Here is a 20,078-nt window from a genome sequence, read left to right as displayed (position 1 = left end):
ACTACAGCACCCTGGATGTAGGCCTTGTCAATAGTCATTGGTATGCCGGCTCTGGTAGATTCTCACATTCTGGTTATGTTGTTACATTGGCTTCACTATGGTGAGCAGCAAATCAATATACCTCTTCTCAAATATTCTCTATTACCTTCTGATGTATGGGTATAACATCCTTAGAGGCTATCGCCTGCTTATTTAGTCCGACAGTTCTGGTGACAATAAACTGCTGTATCTCTTCTCTTGCTGGATGATGTAAGAGAGAAGCGAAGTCACAGTAGTCTTTCATAATTGCCATATGGACCACAGACAGGACTTGGTCATACTTCTTTCATCCAACTCTTCTTCTGTTGCATTTCCATGATGAGCTGACATCACTTGATGAATTCCTTGGTTGTTGTGAAATGTTTTATTAAAAGAGCTTGGTACATATGTTGTGTGACCATTTTCATTGAGTGTGAAATTTTATCAGTTTCTGCCATATTCAAATTTACTTACGTGTGGTTTAGGGCAAAGAATCCTGTATGTAGGCCTGAGTTTCTCTCAGCGTACACAGTGTTCAAATAACTAAGGCAATGCAGCTGGATGATTTTGTCAACTACTGCAAAACTGCAGTGCATATGGGAATATTGGCGGTCGTCAGTGATGTCTCCCGGCTGCATTCTTGTAAGTTATTTGAATGTACTGTGCATAGTATTATGTCATTTCCTCAAGACAGTCCCTATTTTTTAATTGCTCTTCCTCTAAGAAGATTTGCTGTTATTATCACCTAATGTTTCCTTCACTTTTGTATGGAATTTGCCCCAGCTATTGAGCTTTTCTTCATGGTATGTGAATCACTGCTGAGCTGTGCCATCCAAGTAGGACTACACATTTGCCAAAAATATCGTTTCAGCCCACATATTGTATTTGGGTACTCAGTTGAAACCTTTCAGCCCTTTAATTGGATCCTGATCAGCAACTCTGGCAAACACTGATGGATGTGTGATGTGCTGCTGACTTTTTGCTGTTTTGGAATCCATTAGCTTACTGAATATATGGACATTTGGAATGATGTACTGCTTGTATTCCAGTCCAAGTTCATTTTGTGTAACATAATTTGAGCCTCGGTGTTTTAGATGTTTTGAAGTACCTACTGTCCGCACCAAATAATGTCACATGACAATCACACTAGAGTCCAGATTTGAAAACGGGATTGTCAATAAACTACAACACTTAGCATTGAAACCATGTTATTACAAATGCAGTCATACAACCAGAACAGGACTGAAATACTGGACAGAGAGAGTAGCTATTTGTACAAATATCAAACATTCCAGAACCAAAATGAAGAATGCTCCACGTTCCTATCATAGCACAAAAAAGCTGAATATGTATTGGGCAGAGTTAGGAATATAAAAGAAGGGAACTATTTCTTCAACTTATCTGGCAGCTTTGAGACATTTGAATCAAAACATCTTGACATATTAAAGCTCTTTTCCTTGTTAGTATTAGTACCAATGTCATATAACATAATGAATTGTGTCAAGTAAAGTAACATGGTTCATGAAGTAGGGTTAACTCAAAAAAAAGCATGAATATGTCAATATGATGTGATTTAAATGGCTTTGAAGGTGCCAGATAACTTGAAAAGTTAGTTCCTGTCTTTTACATCCCTAACTCCACCCAGGATCTATTCATCTTTTGTTGTGCTACACTAAGAGCATTTTATGTTCTGGTTCCCAACTATTACTCCATCATAATTCTGATAGTAGACCATCTTAGCTTGGCAATTGATGTAGGCTTTTGTTGACTCGAGCAACAACTGATCTGGTATAGGTTATCTTGAATCTTGAAAACAATGTTGCTTACATTGTGGCAACAGATAAATCTTCACAGAACAATAGGACAATCATTATTTGTCTATGCAAAAATCAAACAATGGAAAATCCAGAATGGAATCTAACAATATTAGAGAAGGAATCTTGCTACTCACCATATAGCGGAGGTGCTGAGTCGCGATAGGTACAACAAAAAGATTCACGCAACTATAGCTTTCGGCCATTAAGGCCTTTGTCAGCAATAGATACACAAACACAAATACGCAAGTTTTTCAACATTGCAGCATACAAAGACAAGGCTGAGTTGGACAATAGAGGAGGATAAAAATTAATGGCTTAGCTCTGTTGAACGCTCACCCTGACATTGATTCTCCTATTGACGATATAATTAACCAATTTGCCAGGAACAATAGGTACATAGAATTCATCATTTAAGGAAGAGAACCACAATTATAACTTTTTTATGTCATAAGATGACGTTGTCTTGTATATGTGTACAATCGGTTTAAATAAAACTTTCTTAAGCTTTGCATGTGTCTTGATTATTTTTACTACGGTAAAAGTAAAGGCAGCTCAAGATATCTTTAGGCCCCCTCCTTAAGGTTTTTCTGTATCTGCCACTGGTTTGAACTGGTCAATTTTAGCATGCCAGCCAGTGATGCTTACCACAATGCCACACTGCACGCACTGCAGTTCATACTGAATTGAGACATGGGAAGCTAATCCCAATAAAGAAATGCCATAATACCCCCGAAGTGTGACTAATCCAGCTGACTGTGATTGAATTGGTTGAAAATAAATACAACACTAATATACACAGATTTAATGTGTGTAGAATAGTGTAATTTTAGCAGCAATGTGGATGATCACATTGGGCACCAAAATAAAGTGGCTCTGGCTGTAATTGCTACCACTAGAGCAACTTCACAAAAAACTTTAAGAATAAGAAGAAATTTCATTGTGAAAATGTATATTGATTTTTCATTGAATTTATTTTACTGATCATGTAATTATATGATTTTTTTAGTTATTATATGTGCTAGAGACTACATTAATTGTTCCCAATTGTCACTGTGCAATGATTACCTTTTGTAAATCGCTGTAATAATTCATTCTTGTTATTGTAGTGGTTGTGTAGGTAATTAGTTTGGTTTTCTCTTCAGGTATGGGCACTTCTCAGGGATTAATCGGAAAGTGCAGATGAAATACCAACCAAAAGGGAGACCACGAGGCTCAAGCTCTGATGATGGTAAATTTCTTTTTAATTGTAAGAAGTATTGAAAGTATACAGTATGACAAGTGAAATTAAAGTGTTGTGTAGCTTGTACCATTTGCTCATCTGAGGATTTCTGATAGATTTTCAATGTCAATAAAATTCAACAACAGCCATAAACTTTAAGTATTTTATTCTGAAAGCAACCTGTTTCGGCATTTCATTTTGCCATCTTCAGGCCCCATATGCTTCTATACAAATAAATGAATGCGTCATATAGCGCCATAATTCATTGGATATCGTGAATTCCAATTGTTACACTATTGCTTCATATGAAGACATGACAGCACTTGAGCTAGCATTTTATACTGTTTAATTATTTATTGATTTTTCATAAGACCTATATACAGGGTGAGTAACGTAATACATAACACAGTTTCTGCAATGTAACACAATTTCTGCAATAGATAGTATGCTGAGGAGCATGTAATATTTTGTATGGATAATTCTCTGTACTTTGTTGTCAACTAAGATATTGAAACAAGTACAGTTTTTTATGCAGCAGGGCAGGGCTATGCTACTAAGACTACCTCATGTCTTATATGACATAGATATAGGGTCAATTATGATATTTATATATGAAATTACAGCATATGCTGGCTTCTGGTGCCTTCTGGTGCATCAGATGGGACTTAGGAAAACTATTTAAAATGTGTGTACATTTCCATGTTTTTGTGGAAACTACAATTTCACCAGACACTTTTCCATTCAGGTCGTCCCGATTGATGCTTACTTATAAGAGCTGAAACAAAAATGTCAGTTGCTCATAAATTATAATGATAAACAACCCTTTTCATGACACAGTGGGGTACCTTTTGTGTTCAAACAATAGAAAATCTAGGATGGAATAATGACAGTATGATAGAAACGATGGGTTGCTACTCACCATATAGTGGAAATGTTGAGTTGCGGACAGGCACAACAGAAAGGCTGCTAGAACAAGTAAGCTTTCAACCAAAAGGCCTTCTTCTGACACACACACACACACACACACACACACACACACACACACACACACACACACACACAAGGGGAAAAAAAACTGCCTCTGGCCATCAAGCCCAGACTGCAAGCAACTGTGCGTGATGGGAGTAGCCACCTGGCTGGGGGGGGGGTTAAGTAGGAGCCTTCAGCGACGGGAAAGGTGGAATGGAAGACTGTCTAATGCTCAAGTGCGAACAAGGAAGGGGATAGGTGGGTGACGGACAGTGGCTAATGAAGGTTGAGGCCAGGGGGGGTTATCGGAATGTAGAATATATTGCAATATATCCTACATTCCTGTAAACCCCCTGGCCTCAACCTTCATTAGCCACTGTCCCCCACCCACCCCATGTTCCCACTCCAACTCTACACAGCCTTCTAGTCTATCAATGTACTGACATACTTTTTACTTCTCTCCTTTCCCACTCCCTTCCTTCCCCCAATATCTGTCTAACCTCCTGACTGCACCTAGCTGCCCTGCTCTCTCTGCACCTCATCCCTGTATGCTCCCGCAAACAGCACTTTGCTGTCCCCCACCCCTACCTTGCTACGCTCCCCCCTCCCTGCCCCAGCCTCCTCCTTATCTCCCCCCACCCCCACCCCACGCAGATTGCTTCTACCATCATGTGCCATTGCTTCCAGTCTGGCCTCGGCAGCAAGAGACAGTGGTCGTGTGTGTGTGTGTGTGTGTGTGTGTGTGTGTGTGTGTTTTCTCCACTTCAGGAGGAGGCCTTTTGGTCAAAAACTTACTTGTTCTAGCAGTCTTTTTGTTGTGCCTGTTTGTGACTCAACATCTACACCATATGGTGAGTAGCAATCTATCCTTATCATAATATTGCCATACTATTGTATTAACTTTCTTAGATTTGAAGGAGGGGGCACTGACCTGTCTAATACTGGAGATGCCTGAATGCTTCTTAGATGTGAAAAATTTCTTATGGGGGGGGAAATGTGTCTGTAGATACTGCTCAAAATTTTAATTAGGCATAATACACATTAAATAAAAAAAAAAAAAAACATTTTATTCAAATTGGCTGATGACATGTAACCCACAACGTCATTACTTTATATAACAAAATTTAGTTTGATGCTTCACTTAAGCATGTGCTCTAACCACTTACTATTGAGTACAAGGCCCATTTCCAGTCACCATTCAAAGACAGATGAAAGTACATTGAATGACATGCCATTGTATGCTGTGGCGATTTGACAACACGTATCTTCTGGCGTAGTTGGGACTTCATGATAGACTCCATCTTTCAGAGCTCCCCATAGTAAGAAATCCAGAGGAGTAAAAAAAGTGGACCTGGACAGCTATTATACTGCAGCATTCTGTTCTGTCCAACACTTGGAGAACTTTTCATTCAGTATTTGTGTTTTAGAATGGGGAGAGCGAGCTGGGCAGCCATCATGTTGGAACAACATACATAGTCGCTTATCCAGTGTACCTCTTCCATAAGAACAAGTAGAATGTTCATAAGAAAATGTGCATACGTATTTCCTTTTGATGCCCCATTGCAGAAGACAGGAGATCAAACTGATATAAATAATCACAGAGGGATTTAATTTCTGCCGTTTACTTACAAAATTCATTCAAAAATCATACTTAAAAAGCCTGAAGCACAAAGAGACCATTTTATTGGTGAATATCCAGCAGCTTTTAGGAAATGTAGATCCTGTGTGTAACATAGTCTCAATCAGATCCACAAGAGCAGACAAATGGTTATTACATTTGTAGACTTCAAAGAAGCATTTCTTCCAGCTGATGCAAGTACACTGTTTAATGTACTACAAGAGTTTAAAGTGGATAAAAACACAAGACAGTTGATTAAACAAACAGTAGCTGATACCATCTCACAAATTAAATTAAATTCCAAGGTGAAATGTCTGAAGTTCTTGATATGAGAACGGTGATGTGACAGGGATCCAGACCATCACTTTAATATTATATCTTGTACTAGAAAAAGTAATTAAAACCTGAGAAAAAGAAATAAAAGGGATGACCATAGACAGATGAGAAAATTTCTTATGAAAATCCCAGTACATGGATGGTTCTCCTTGATACATAGGTGGACAGCCCATGTGTTAACAACTAGGCAAAGTATCTCAAGTATCCAAATTTAAATACATCAGAGAAATCATACAGTGCTTTGGATTAAATTATGAAGTACACAAAGAGAGAACCATTAAATTACAAGAAGCTTGTAGAATTACACAGAATAGTTACAATAAAAAAATCTGTCTCATAATACAAAATTGAAACATTACATAACAGTAGTCAAACCTGAAGCATTATATGCATCAGAGATGTTAATCATTGGAGATGGATCTTTAATTAAAGACACAGAAAAAGAAGAAAAGAAAGTACTAAGGAAATTTTTTTGGTCTGGTTTGTATTGACAGAATCTGATGAGACAGAATTATGAGTTGTATCAAAACTTGGAGAAAATCCGACACTCAGAAAAATAGGAAATTTTACAGCCATATTCTCAGAAAGAATGATGATACACTGACTAAAAGGATTGTCTCATTCACCTTCTCAATGAGAGATTAAAAACTGGATACTTGAAACTGAAATTTTTGCTGAACTGACCTAAACATTCTATGCAACAAAATTGTGTCCCTTAATACGCCTTTGGAAGCTATAGCTGTTGAGATAAGAGCATTTTGGGATATTACCATCTGCAATGTTTACTCCCTCCCGATTGTGAAGTGTCTCGGAACACATTGGGTGCACTGATTTCTCAGTCCCCCCACCTTTCCTAATCTTGGACAATTTCAACACTCATAACACTGTGGGGTGGAACCACAATCACTGGCTACAGTAAACACATCGAAAATTCACTGGCACACCTTGACCTTTGTGTCTTGTATACTGATACCCCCACACACTTCAGTGTGGTGCATGGAACTTTCTCAGCCATTGGCCATTCCATTTGCAGCCCTTGTCTTTTCCCATCCATCAACTGGGGGGTCCACGTTGACCTGTGTAGTAGTGACTATTTCCCGATCTTCCTGTCCCTCCCTCAGCATTACTCCCCTGGACGTCTCCCCAGATGGGCTCTCAACAGTGCTAACTGGGATGCTTTCTCCTCTGCTGTTGACCTTGACTCCCTGCCACATGGAGATATCGATGAGACAGTGCAGAATACAAGTACAGCCATTCTTTCGGTAGCTGATTTAGTATATCTCCTGTTCTTCTGCCCCGAACTGACGTAATAGAGTACCTTGGTGGTCTGATCAGAAATCACAGAGGCCATTAGAGATTGAAGGCGGGCTCTCCCAACACCATAAGCAGCACCCATCGATGGAGCACCTCATTGCCTTTATGCGGATCTGTGCCTGTGTCCACCACCTAAGACAGAAGCAAGACTGCTGGGAACGGTATGTTTCAACCATCAGAGCTTTGCAGGTTTGGGCTAAGATCAGACATCCCTACGGATACCAGACACCTTCAGGTGTACCTGGTATTACCTTGAATGGCACTGTCTACACTCGCCTAGACGCCGTTGCCGAACATTTTGCTTTGCACCGTGCTCAAGCATCACCATCTGAGAATTATCAACTTGCATTTTGTGTTCTAAAACAGCAGGTGGGGCAAAAGCAGTTACCTCTTTCTACATGCCACCTGGAGTCATGTAATGTTCCATTCAGTGAGTGGGAATTTGCCAGTGTTCTAGTGCACTGCCCTGATGCAGCGCCAGGACCATACCACAACTAAATGTTCAAGCACCTACCAGTGGACTGTCAGTGTCATATCTTTGCCATCTTTAACTGCATCTGGAGCAAGGATAAGTTCCCATTGCAATGGCAAGAAAGCATCATTGATCCAGTACTAAAACTGGGTAAGCACCCTTTAGAGATGAACAGTTATCTCCCAGTCAGTCTTGCTAATGCTCTCTGTAAGTTGCTTTGAATGTATGGTGAGCTGGTGGCTGTGTGATCTCCTTGAGTCTTGGGATCTTGTGGCTCCAGCCCAGAGTGGTTTTTTCTAAGGCCATTCCCCTACTGATAATCTGGTTTACCTGGAATCTGCCATTTTCTTCAACCTGCAAGGGGCTAATGACCCTACATGGCAACATCACATGCTTGCTACCTTACACAAGTGGGGTCTCTGGGGTCCACTCCCTATTTTCATCCAGAACTCCCTGTCGCACCTCACATTCAGAGTTTGAGTTGTGCTTCCCACTGTAATCCCCCCCCCCCCCCCCCCCCTTCTCCCCATGTCCAAGAGAATGGGGTCCTGTAAGGCTTTGTACTGAGAACTGAGTGTCTCTCTCTTTCTAGCAGCAGATGTGGGGTCTCCAGTCTAACCCTCCTTTTATACTGACGACTTTTGCCTCCACTATGGTTCCTCTAGTGTGGACGTTGCTGAATGTCAACTGCAAGGTGCCATACGAAAAGTGCAGTCATGGTCCCTCATCATGGGTTTCGGTTTTCAGCCGGCAAGACTTGTATCATGCAACTCTGTTGCCATTGTACTGTTCATCCACAACCAGAAGCTTATCTTGACAACCAACTACTCAGTGTGGTGGAAACTTATCACTTTGTAGGACTGGTCTTTGATTTTCAGTTGATGTGAATTCTCCATCTTTGCCAGCTTATGTGAAAGTGCTCACTGCACTTTAATACATTTCGCTGCTTGAGTAACTCCACCTGGGGTATAGATTGCACTACACTTCTGAAGCTTTACAAAGGTCTGATACAATCCTGTCTTGAATCTGGGAGTCTGGCATATGGTTCGGCATTGCCCTCAGCACTGCAGATACTGGATCTACTCTACTGCAGAGATCAACTTGTGACATGAGCCTTTCAAACTAGCCCTGTGAAAAGCTTACTCATGCATGCTGGGGTCTCTCCATTGTACATCAGGCACCAACAACAGCTTTTCAATTATGCTATCCATGTTTGCAGCCCTCCGTCACCAATTTTTGTCCATCCTTGTCACATCCCAGGCTTGAGAAGCAGACTATTCTGATGGCTCGATGGTTACTGGTCATGTACACTTTGCTTATACTCGTGCAGGACATACTGAACTTGACTCCTTGCTGGATGGCTGTAGTGTTTTCACTGCAGTGTTGGTAGCCATCTCTTGTGCACTTGAGCATAACCGTTCTTGCACAGGCGGGCCCTTTCTCATTTGCAGCAACTCTTTGAGCAGTGTTACTCTCGTCATCCCTTGGTCATTGCTATTCAGAAATACCTGTATGTCCCTGAACAGTGTGGACACTCAATGACATTCATTTGGACCTCGGACTATGTTGGGATCCCGGGGTATGAACTTGCTGATAGCCTGGTCAAACTGGCTACCAGTAAACCGTATCTTGAGATTGGTATTCCCGAAACAGACCTTCAGTTAGTATTACGCCGTCAAGTTCTAGGTATCTGGAAAGTGATCTGTTAGACTTGTACATCTTTCATCTCACTGTGCTGCTCTTGCCCTGTTCATTCTGTTGGTCTTTCCAAGGCAGTCCCTGAGTGGTGGAACTCTGTTAAAGGAGGGGGAAGGGGAGGTGATGCTACGCTATGCTATGTATGTTCCCTCATTGCACTCTGCTTGTAGGGATTTCTGGCTGCTCCCTAGATGGGACACCTTGCCTGCCTGTCTTCCTCTATCTCACTTTCTTCTTTTTGTCCCTTATCTCACCTTCATTGACCTTTTGCAGACCTTGGAATTTTCTTCCCCTGTGTTTTGTGCAGTAGGCTGTCTCTGTTCTAGACTCGTGTAGACCTGTTTGTTTGAGGAAAAAGGGACTGATGACATTGTAGTTTGGTCCCTTTAATCGTACAACTAACCAACTATGAACTGACCTCTTGATCATGCCCCATAAATGTTCAGGGGGATTCATGTCGGGCGATTTGAGTGGCCAAATCATTTGCTCAAATTGCCCAGAATGTTCTTCAAACTAATCATGAACAATTATGGCCCAGTTGTCATCCATAAAAATTCCATCATTGTTTGGAAACATGAGGTTCATTCAAAGCAGAAAATAGTCTCCAAGAAGCTGAATATAACAATTTCAAGTCAGTGATCCAGGTGAACACAGTGTACACCATTATGGAGCCACCACCAGCTTACAAAATGCCTTGTTGACAACCTGGATCCACAGCTTCATGGGGTCTGCACCACACTTGAACCTTACCATCAGTGTTTAACAAACTGAAAGTGGGCCTCATCTTATCAGTCGACAACCTAGCAGTTGTCTAGGGTCCAACAATATGGTCACGAGCCCAGGACAGGTGCTGGAGACTATGTTGTTCTGTTAGCCAAGGCACTTGGATTAGTCATCTGCTGCTGTAGTCCATTAAAGCCAAATTTTTCCGCTCTGTCCAAATGGGTAATTTGTAGTACATCCCACATTGATTTCTGCAGTTATTTCACACAGTGTCACTTGTCTGTTGGCACTAACAACTGTATGCAAATGCTGGTGCTGTTGGTCATTAAGTGAAGGCTGTCAGCCACTGTTTTGTCTGTTGTGAGAGGTAATGCCTGAAATTTGGTATTTGTGCCACACACTTGACAATGTGGATATAGGAATATTGAGTTCCCTAACAATTTCCAAAATGGAAAGTCCTGTGCGTCTAGCCCCAGCTATGGTACCTCTCCCAAAGTCTGTTAATTCACACTGTGTGCCCGTAATCACATCAGAATCCTTTTCACATGAATCACCTGATTACAGATGACAGATAACCCAATTCATTGCCCTTTTCATACCTTGGCTAAGCAATATTACTACTGTATTTGTGCATCTCGCTATCCTGTGACACTTGTCACCTCAGAGAGGTGATAATTACTGGACTCAATGAGAAGGAAACATTGATTGTTGGGGACTGCACCTGGTGCTTAATATGGAAGACAGAGATTACTGCTAAAACAAAATACATGAGTTAATAAGAGCAAAAAGCTAAGTGCATTGCATGTGATAGACATGGGAAGAGGATGGCCAGAAATAGACAGGTCAGAAAATGAAAGATGTATAAAACTAATGGAGTGAAGAAAGGAATATTTTCTGTCCAGAAATGTTGAGACCAAAGAAATGGATGTAAATTAAGGCCATATGGCTGGGAAAACGGAGGACATGTTGTATTACCGGTTCACTCCTACAGAGTTCTGAGAAACTGGTGTCTGGGGGAAGAATCCAGATGGCATGTGTAGTGAAACAGGCACCAAGATCACAACTGTCAGGTTGTAGTGCATGCTCTGCAAGAAGACATTGTGTGTTGCTAGTATACACCCTCTGCCTGTGCCCACTCATCTTAACTGATAACTTGGTCGTAGTCATGCCGATGTAAAAGACCGAACAGTATTTTCCGTAACAGCTGGTATACGATGTGTCATTTCAAAGGTTGTTCTCCCTTTGATAATATATATTTTGCCAGTTATAGGGCTGGTGTAGGTGGTGGTAGGAGGGTGCATAGGGCAAGTCTTGCAGTGGGGATGGCAACAAGAGCAGGAACCATAGGGTACGGAGATGGATTCAGAAGGAGCATAAGGTCTGATAAAGATATTGCAAAGATTGGGATGTTGATGAAGAGCTATTACAGGAATGGTGGGCAAAATCTCAGACAGAATGGTACTCATTTCAGGGCATGATTTTAGGAAGTCATGGCCATGTTGAAGTAGCGGATTAATAAATTCGTGTGCCAAGTGGTGTACTCTTAAGCTGTTTTTTGGAGGGATCGACAGTACGTAGTGAGGCTGTCCTGTTAAAATTCCTGGAATCTCTAAATATATTCTCTCAATTAAATTTCACATGTTCCTATTCTGAATCCCTTGCTGCTTTGCTTGATGTTTATCTCATTCTCACCAAAGGCCAGCTCCAACTTCTGCCCAAAATAAACCAACTAACAAACAGCAACAATTATATTTTGTCAGCTGCCATCCTTTCCATATCAAACATTCCCTCCCATACGGTCCTGGCATTCAAGGCGAATGCATTTATTCAGATGCAGACTCTTTGCAGCAGTACACCACCATCCTCACCTCAGTCTTCACTGGCTGTAATTATCCCACCAGCCTAGTTCAAAAGCAGATTTCCTGGGCCATCACATCCAATCCCACCACTGCTGATCCCTCCAAAAAAACATTTTATGAATACACCACTTGTCACTTGAATGTATTAATCAGCTACTTTGACAAGGCCATGACTTCCTAAAATCAGGCCCTGAAATGAGGTCTATTACATCTGAGATTTTGCCGACCACACCTAGAATAGCTTTTCGTCAACATCCTAACCTCTGCAATACACTTACCAGACCTTATGCCCCTTCTGCACCCATCTCCCCACCCTATGGCTCCTACTCTTGCAACCAGCCCCGCTGCAAGACTTGCCCTATGCACCCTCCTACCACCACCTATACCAGCCGTGTAACTGGCAAAGTATATACTATAAAATGGGAGCAATCTGTGAAATGACACATCATCTGCAATCTTTTATGTAAACACTGTTTTGCCTTTTCCATTGGCATGACTACCACTAAGTTACAGTTAAGATGAATGGGCGTAGGCAGACACTATGTACCAGCAACACACAATATGCTATTAAAGAGCATGCATGCATGCACTACAACCTGACAGTAATGACTGCAGTGCCTGTTTCACCATGTGTCCTTCCCCCAGACACCAGTTTCTCAGAACTATGCTTGTGGTAACTGGTGCTAAAACTGGGTCTTGGTTCTCACCATCCATCTGGCCTTAATTTATGTTGATTTCTCCTGTCTCAGCATTTCTTCACAGAAATTATTGCTTTCTTCACTCTGTTTGTTTTCTACAACGCTCTTTTTCTGACCAGTGTGTACCTATGATCGGGGATTACATACCAGATTACTGTGTAGAATTAATGGAAATTACGAATTTTCACTATTATTTAAATGGTAGTTGGACTACATCATTGTTTCCATGCCCAACAAAAGTGTTGCAATAACATACTTGTTCAGCCTTATGCTGTCTGCTGGCAAGTAGCTGGTTTTAGAGTTCAGAGAATGGCAGCTGCACTTGCAAAAACCTGCATGCAGACATGCTGAGTTTATTACAGCAAGGAAGCAGCTGTGAGTGAATTGGGTCAGTATATTGGAGCATACATTGTCACAATTAGTTTTTAGATATGAACTGAAACTACTTAACGTATTCTAATGCACTCCTTACATAAATACCACCCAGAACTGACTACAACTTTTCAATGTGACGAAATGCAAATACATATCAAATTTCATTGCAGTTGAGATTAAAGCCAGTATTATTAGGGTGGTAACTCTTGTTGAAGACAGTGCAATTCCTTGATTTCCAAGTTATGGCTTGGCAACTATGTTATTGTGGATAGATATTACTTTTGATTTTGTTCGTTGCTGCTGTTGAGTGAGTTTCATTTTGTGGTTCTTTTTCCACAGATGTGCCCAAAGAGCCATCCCTTGTCCTAATTCTAAAATGGGGTGGTGAATTGACACCGGCTGGTAGAATACAAGCCGAAGAGCTGGGAAGGATCTTCCGCTGCATGTATCCAGGAGGACAAGGTAGACATCTGAGTGGTTCGTATCTCCAGATACCCTCATGAATGGTAGCAGTTGTTATTAACTTCAAAGTCTAACCATGGAGGGTGGTGTATGATTAGGTGCTTTATTTTTATTGTTGTTAGATAGTAATTTTTTTTCACTTTATGTTCATAATCATATTTTTCATTTTCCTTATTTTGAGTATTTTCTAAATTACTAATCATTTGTGGTAATGAAATTTTGTTAGAAAAATAGCTTTATGCTATAGATAGTGAGAACTATTCTGACATGTTTGGTGCTACTAAAATATGTTTAATCTGGCTAAAGTGAACTATTGAAGCTGGCTGTTATTGCCACTTGACTTTGACTAAAGCTATTGTTTTAATAGGAACACTAACTGTGATCACAAGTATTCACAAAACATCACTTTAGTGTTCTTAATTCTTAATCTCTCAAGTTGCTTTATATTTTTTGGTGGGATTCTGTAATTTTTTTTTTTTTTTTTTTTTTTTTTTGTTTGAATTTTGCTTTGAACTGATAGATTAGATTTGATTTGGATGTATGGAGCATTGAAAGATGGAACTCTAGCAAATATCACTAAGCTATGCATGTCCTATGTATTGGCACATTATAAGGCTGGAGAATATAGTTATTTTAACAATGTCTACAAGACATGAACATTGACTCATTTTACTGATATTCAGAATTTATACTCATGAAGAATTGTTACTAAATCATGACAGCTAGATCAATAATGCAAGTTACTGTTGTGCCGCCCGTATCAGGAGGACATTTGGTGCTCCAGTTGAAATTCATTTGATACTTAAATAGAAATTTACCATACCATTTCTTTTTTATGGCTATTGAAGTGGTCTCAAAATCATGTCATCTGTCGTCGTGCATCTGAAAACTACACTGCAACAAAATTTTCTTCTCTTATTTACAAAGTGTGCACACTTTGTTCTTATTCTCCGCGACTGTAAATTAGGGTATTTTGTTTTTAGCATGTTTGCCATTAGAAACACTAATATCCATAGGATGACGATATTAAGGGGAAAAAAAAGGCTGCATGTGTGGTATTACGGTATTTATCCAAGCATAAAACAGACCTGAAGTTAAGATAACCCCCCCCCCCCCAATTTTTTAGAGGCTCCGTGAGAAAAATTTATTTTTTAATGTATACTGACTAATCAAAATTATAAACTTTCATGGATGTAAGATATCTGCCTGTAAAGTTAACAATACATCTATTCCAGACTTACACCATTTATTCACTGTCAACATTTTGATAATATGAGGAGAAATAAATTAAACAAAAATAAATGATTTACATTAATTTTTGTCTTCACTGCCTTTTTTTTTACTGTCGTCTGTGGTGTCAGTATTTTTGGTCATCATCATCATCTTAATAGGATAGTTGTGAAACTAATATCTTCGTCGTCACAGATATTTGGCTACTTTTTCAGAATATGTGGTGATTTCTGAGGTTGTGGTTATAGTGGGACCTGAGAACAGAGACATGTTTAAATACATAGGAGTTGTCTCTTCTGTACTGATGTGAGAATGTTACAATTTCTCTTGCTTCCAAACAAAGTGTCTGCCCACCTCTCTCTCATTGATTGTGCAGAACCAGCAGCTGACACACCCCCTATCGTTCCCTTCATATATCATGGTGAGCATCGAAAAAATTGCTAAACAAAATTCATAAGTACGCCACTTGCCCCAGTATAGAATATTGCTGCCTGCTTGCCACTGACCTCCCCACACACATTATAGTTCTCAGGCAAGATAGTGTCATTACTCCCCCTACAGCCCTTCTGTGCTGTTGTGCTTGAACAATAGTGAAACATGGATGGCAATATCTTCTTGTTTGCATGTCATATGCAACAACAGCAACTAAAACATAAGTAAAAGATTGCAATCATGATTCAGTCCATTTCTCGAACTTTTGCTCATCCTGCGATCTAGGGACATTTGTTGGTACCATTTTCACAACAATTGTGCCACTGTAATTTATTCTTATGATAACAATTGCAGTCAGTTTAATGTGATTTATTAAGTTTTTTAGACATTTAATTACAGATAATTTTCTTTCTTGTTTCTTCTGAATGTAACCAGATTGTTCTAAAGGTGTGTAACAAGCTGGTGATGTTTTTCTCTGGTATTCTAATATCTCAACAGCATCCAAATTTCTCATTTGCAACTCGCTTGGGAAATCATTAAATTTCTCATAACTAAATGTAATATTGACTTGGGTTCAGAATCAAATAATGGTTTTTGAAGGAAAATATTTTCGCCTTTGAATGTTACCTTTACTTAAAAAGCAGCATATATGTATGTATACAGTATCCATACATTTATGAGAACTTTTATTGCAAACCTGTTCAAATACAACAAATTTTTTTAAGTTCATACAATTTAATGCTATTTCATCCTGTGTTTCACAAAACTGTCAGTTTTTAAACAGAACATTAGATAGTTGTAGTGGCTAGTTCATAGATTCTTGCTTATCACTTGCACTAGAGTCATGAGCCAATTGTCACAGGACTGGTTGAGTGAGGTCAATACCACATCGTGTGCTTCAGCATGTCTGGAAATCTTGAGCTATTTGAACGAAATCACTACTGTGCCCTACTCTTCGGAGTTCTTCAAAATAAATTTGTATGAAACCTTAGTAGCCAAAGCATCATTTGTAAATATAAAATGACCTCCATATTAATCTGTTAGCAATGTTAAAACATTGACCTCAGCAGCAATAGTTTAATCTGTGAATGTAAGATGACCCCAAGTTTTTGAATGACAAATTTGGGAAAAAAACCTCGTCTCATAATTGGGTAAATATGATAATAGCAAGCTCAAAAAAATTAAGTTTTCAAAAAGTCATACAAATGAAATGGTTCAGCTTATTCACTTTAAACCTTATCCTGTTAAGAGATTATGTTTGGAGTTATTTTTACAGGTTACAGGAACTCGATATGTGCTCCTCAAGTCATATGACAAACATCAAGATGGTATTCAGACTCTTCCAAAAACTTGTATAATATGTTGATGGTGACAGACTCTAGTGCAGCAGCAATTCACATGTTTAACTGTGGCAAGTATTGTGATGGGTAGGACAAATACTTTGTCTTTCACATAACCCCAGAAAAAAGTCACAAGGGGTTACATCTTGTGATCATGGTAGGCACCTACACCACACATCACCATCAGTACCTGCACAGCCGAGCCATCATTCACAGAAATGTGAAAGAGTGAAGGGGGTACCATCTTGTTGCAAGATGGAGTTGTAGAAGTCTTCTTGCAATTTAGGCAGAAGCTGCAAAAAAAGCATGTCAATGTAGCAATTGCCTGTGACAGTTTTCTCCTTAAAAAAGAAGGGGTTGTAAATCTTATCCACTGACATCGCACAGAATATTTTGACCTCTTTCATTTTCAGTGGAGAAACGGGGGTCTTCTGTTCCCAAAAACAATGAACATTGCACCAGTTAACTTTACCATCAGTGTGAGATGTTGCTTTTTCACTGAAAATGAACCTTTTTTACATGTTGTTGTCATTGTCCATCCTTGCCAAAATCTTGGTTCGGAAGTCAGATCATCCAGCATAATCCACTGGAATGAGTGCATAGACCATTTGCAATCTGTACAGTTTTAAGCCCAGACATTCATGCAGAATTTTGGAAGAGGTTGCTTGCATGATCTGAATCACATGACTTGTTTGACATTTTCATTTGTGTGGCCTTTGCAGGATTGCTGGTCAGATGCGATAAACATTTTTCTCTCATACAGGAGGTGAAACATGACTTTAGCCTTTGCAAATGCAACCTTTATGTTCAAACAGTTTGTACCACATATAAATGGAGATCTGGGTGATTCTTGATGAAAGTGTGTGCAAAATGCTCATTGAATAGCAGTTACAGACTACCTTTTTGTTAAATGAATAGCACACCAGCTCTTCTGTTGTCATGTACTTGAAATTTTCTACACTAGCACTGTCTGATGGCTGCAGACTGCAACAAAAGAATTGGCCCTATATGTAGAGGGGAAAAAAGTAATAAAATTAAAAAGTAAAATATTCCAGAGATACTATATTAAAATGTTAACGTTTGAAGTGAATAAGTTGTGCTGTTTAATTTGTATGAATTTCTGAGAATGAAAAGTTCTTTTCTGCTCATCCTGTATATGTATATTTTCTTAGCAGGCCACATTCAAGATTACAGTTGGCTGTAGCTGATATTATACCTTTATTATTGCATGGTTTTATTTGATGATATACCTGTATTATTGCATAGACAGGTGGCAAGATGAATAGTTAAATGACTTGATTATTTCTGTATATGGTTTGATAACTAAAATCCATTTTCCATCTAGCCAGTTATGTGCGACGCTACATTTTCCTTGCTGCCAGTTAAACTCAAACAATGATTGTTAGCTTCTTACAATAAAATCAATAATTTATGTAAGTGTTGATGGTTGCTGTAGTATTCTTAATTTCTTTCTTCTTTTTAAACGTGTATGAGAGCTTGGTGCTTTTCATTTCTTGTCATTAAAAACTAGTTCAAAATAATTACATTAAGGAACATGTAATAAAGATAAAGGCTTATGTTTCAGGAATATTCATCTTATAAAATATTGTTACAGATTTGTGTAATTGATATATTAAGAGCACTAAAATGATGATTACAAAGTCTTTGAAAATAGAGCATATAAAGTTGTTCCAGTCAGATTGTAGTGGCTTGAGAGTTACCATTTGAGTCGAGATGCAAGTTGTGGCCTCTTAATAAAACCTCATCCTAATCACATATCTGTACAGTTATACATAAAAAAGGAACATACCTATTGAAATGTTGTACTGCAAACTGCTTGTTCAAATCATTTGATATTTAAGCAGCACCAAGTATGCCTATCCGAAGTACTAGAAGGGGCACAATAGTGTTGAAACAGACTAACAAATTTTGTTGCATTCACTGCTTCATGGAAGGGCAGTTAGGGTCACAATAGTACCAGCTGTAGTTGTAGTAATACTAATTGCAGATGTGCTTCAGTAACACAGGCATAAAATGAAACTGGGGGAGGGGGGGGGGGGGGGGTTATGCCTTGAGGCTGAACAATTTGTAATCTCGATGTAGAGATGAAATGCTTGATTATGCAATCATTGTAAAGAAATCAGTTGCAAAGAACTAAGTGGATTTCTCGCAACAGGCTACCAGTTAGTACTACAAACATGGGTTAAGCATTATGCCTTAATTAAAGGAAAGAAAAACCAGTCATGTGTCCATGTGATTGATGAAGTATTAAATATGGTTAGATGTAAAATAGAAGTATGTGACATACACTTTTGTGTACATTTATGCAAGAGTCAGTAAAGAATGACTGTAGGTTTATTAGGGTTTAATGTTCAATTGAGGATAAGGTCACTAAAAACAGAGTGCATTCTTAGATCAGGTTAGGCCCTGGGAAGAAAATTGGCAACATCCTTTTCAAAGGAACTGTCCTACCAGTTTCCTTAATCAGGAAAACACAGAAAACCTAAATGTTAAATGTGACTGGCCAGATGTAACTTCAGTGCCCATTCTTCCTCAATATCCAGTAGCACTGCCAGTCAGTATGGACCATAAAAGGTGGTCTCATTTCATTTAATGTGCAATTCACTATTTTAGACTTTTATTGACACTGGCTCATTGGCTGAAATAGAAAGTTCTGCAGTTTGATTCATTTATCTGTCATTTATCAGATACTGGCAGTGTTCTTGTTACTGTGAAAAATTCTGAGTTGCTCCACGGATTGGAGTCTGTGTTAAACTCTAGAGACCCTATAACTAGCTGGGTAACTCAGTTGAAAGGTTGGAGGAGCGTTAAGGGTGCACCATCTCTGATAGTACAGTGCCTAGTAAAGCACTGTGGTATGCAAAACAACCTTTATAACAACAAAACCATTACTCACAGTTTATTACTAAAAATTAAATTAAATTACTGAAAAAGTGATAGATGTATGTTAGTAGTATGTGAACTTATATTATAGCACGAAGTTAGTACACTAACAGTAGATTTCTATCAAAAGAAAAAAAACTGAGTAGTCAGGGTAATTAAATTCGTGACAATTAAATTGTAGCAAAATTTCTTCTATTGTAACACTTTTTTTTTCTTTTTTACAAATCAAGTTTCATGCCAGAGATTGTTGAGAAAAAATTAGTACATGATTAAGGTGCCTCCATTTGTATAGTATTATGTGTAGATTTAATTCTGCTTGTTTCTATTGTTGGCAAGAACAAAAGATAGAACTGTAAATGGGGAAAAGTGTCACTTCAATAATCCTGTGGTATGAATAAGCTTTGTTATGCATGTAGGAGTAAAATAGTAACATTGTAGACCAGTATAAAATGTCTCCTCAGTTGAAGCAGAGCAAATAATTTTATAGCAAAAAAATTATCTAGAATGTAGCAACCAGTCACAGAAATATAATTTATTTATCTTCTTGCAAATTGATTTCGACTGATATCAATCATCGTTGGTGCATTTTTCTAA

The 20,078-nt window shown here is 39.0% G+C and overlaps 1 protein-coding gene across 6 annotated transcripts in view; it reads left to right on the top strand.

Annotated features, from left to right (window-relative positions):
• LOC126185177 (inositol hexakisphosphate and diphosphoinositol-pentakisphosphate kinase) overlaps positions 1-20,078 on the top strand; it is a 578,601-nt gene that overhangs the window by 330,113 nt on the left and 228,410 nt on the right. For 5 of the 6 annotated variants that reach the window (XM_049928027.1, XM_049928022.1, XM_049928025.1 and 2 more), the window contains exons 12-13: positions 2,978-3,063; positions 13,456-13,593. In XM_049928027.1, coding sequence (XP_049783984.1) covers positions 2,978-3,063; positions 13,456-13,593 — 224 coding nt within the window. The remainder of the gene's footprint in view (positions 1-2,977; positions 3,064-13,455; positions 13,594-20,078) is intronic. The other variant, XM_049928024.1, reaches the window with a different exon arrangement.

Source organism: Schistocerca cancellata, chromosome 4 (genome assembly GCF_023864275.1).
Source record: "Schistocerca cancellata isolate TAMUIC-IGC-003103 chromosome 4, iqSchCanc2.1, whole genome shotgun sequence".
NCBI lineage: Eukaryota > Metazoa > Arthropoda > Insecta > Orthoptera > Acrididae > Schistocerca > Schistocerca cancellata.
Note: the sequence above shows the minus strand (reverse complement) of the source record. Positions and strands in the feature narration are given on the sequence as shown.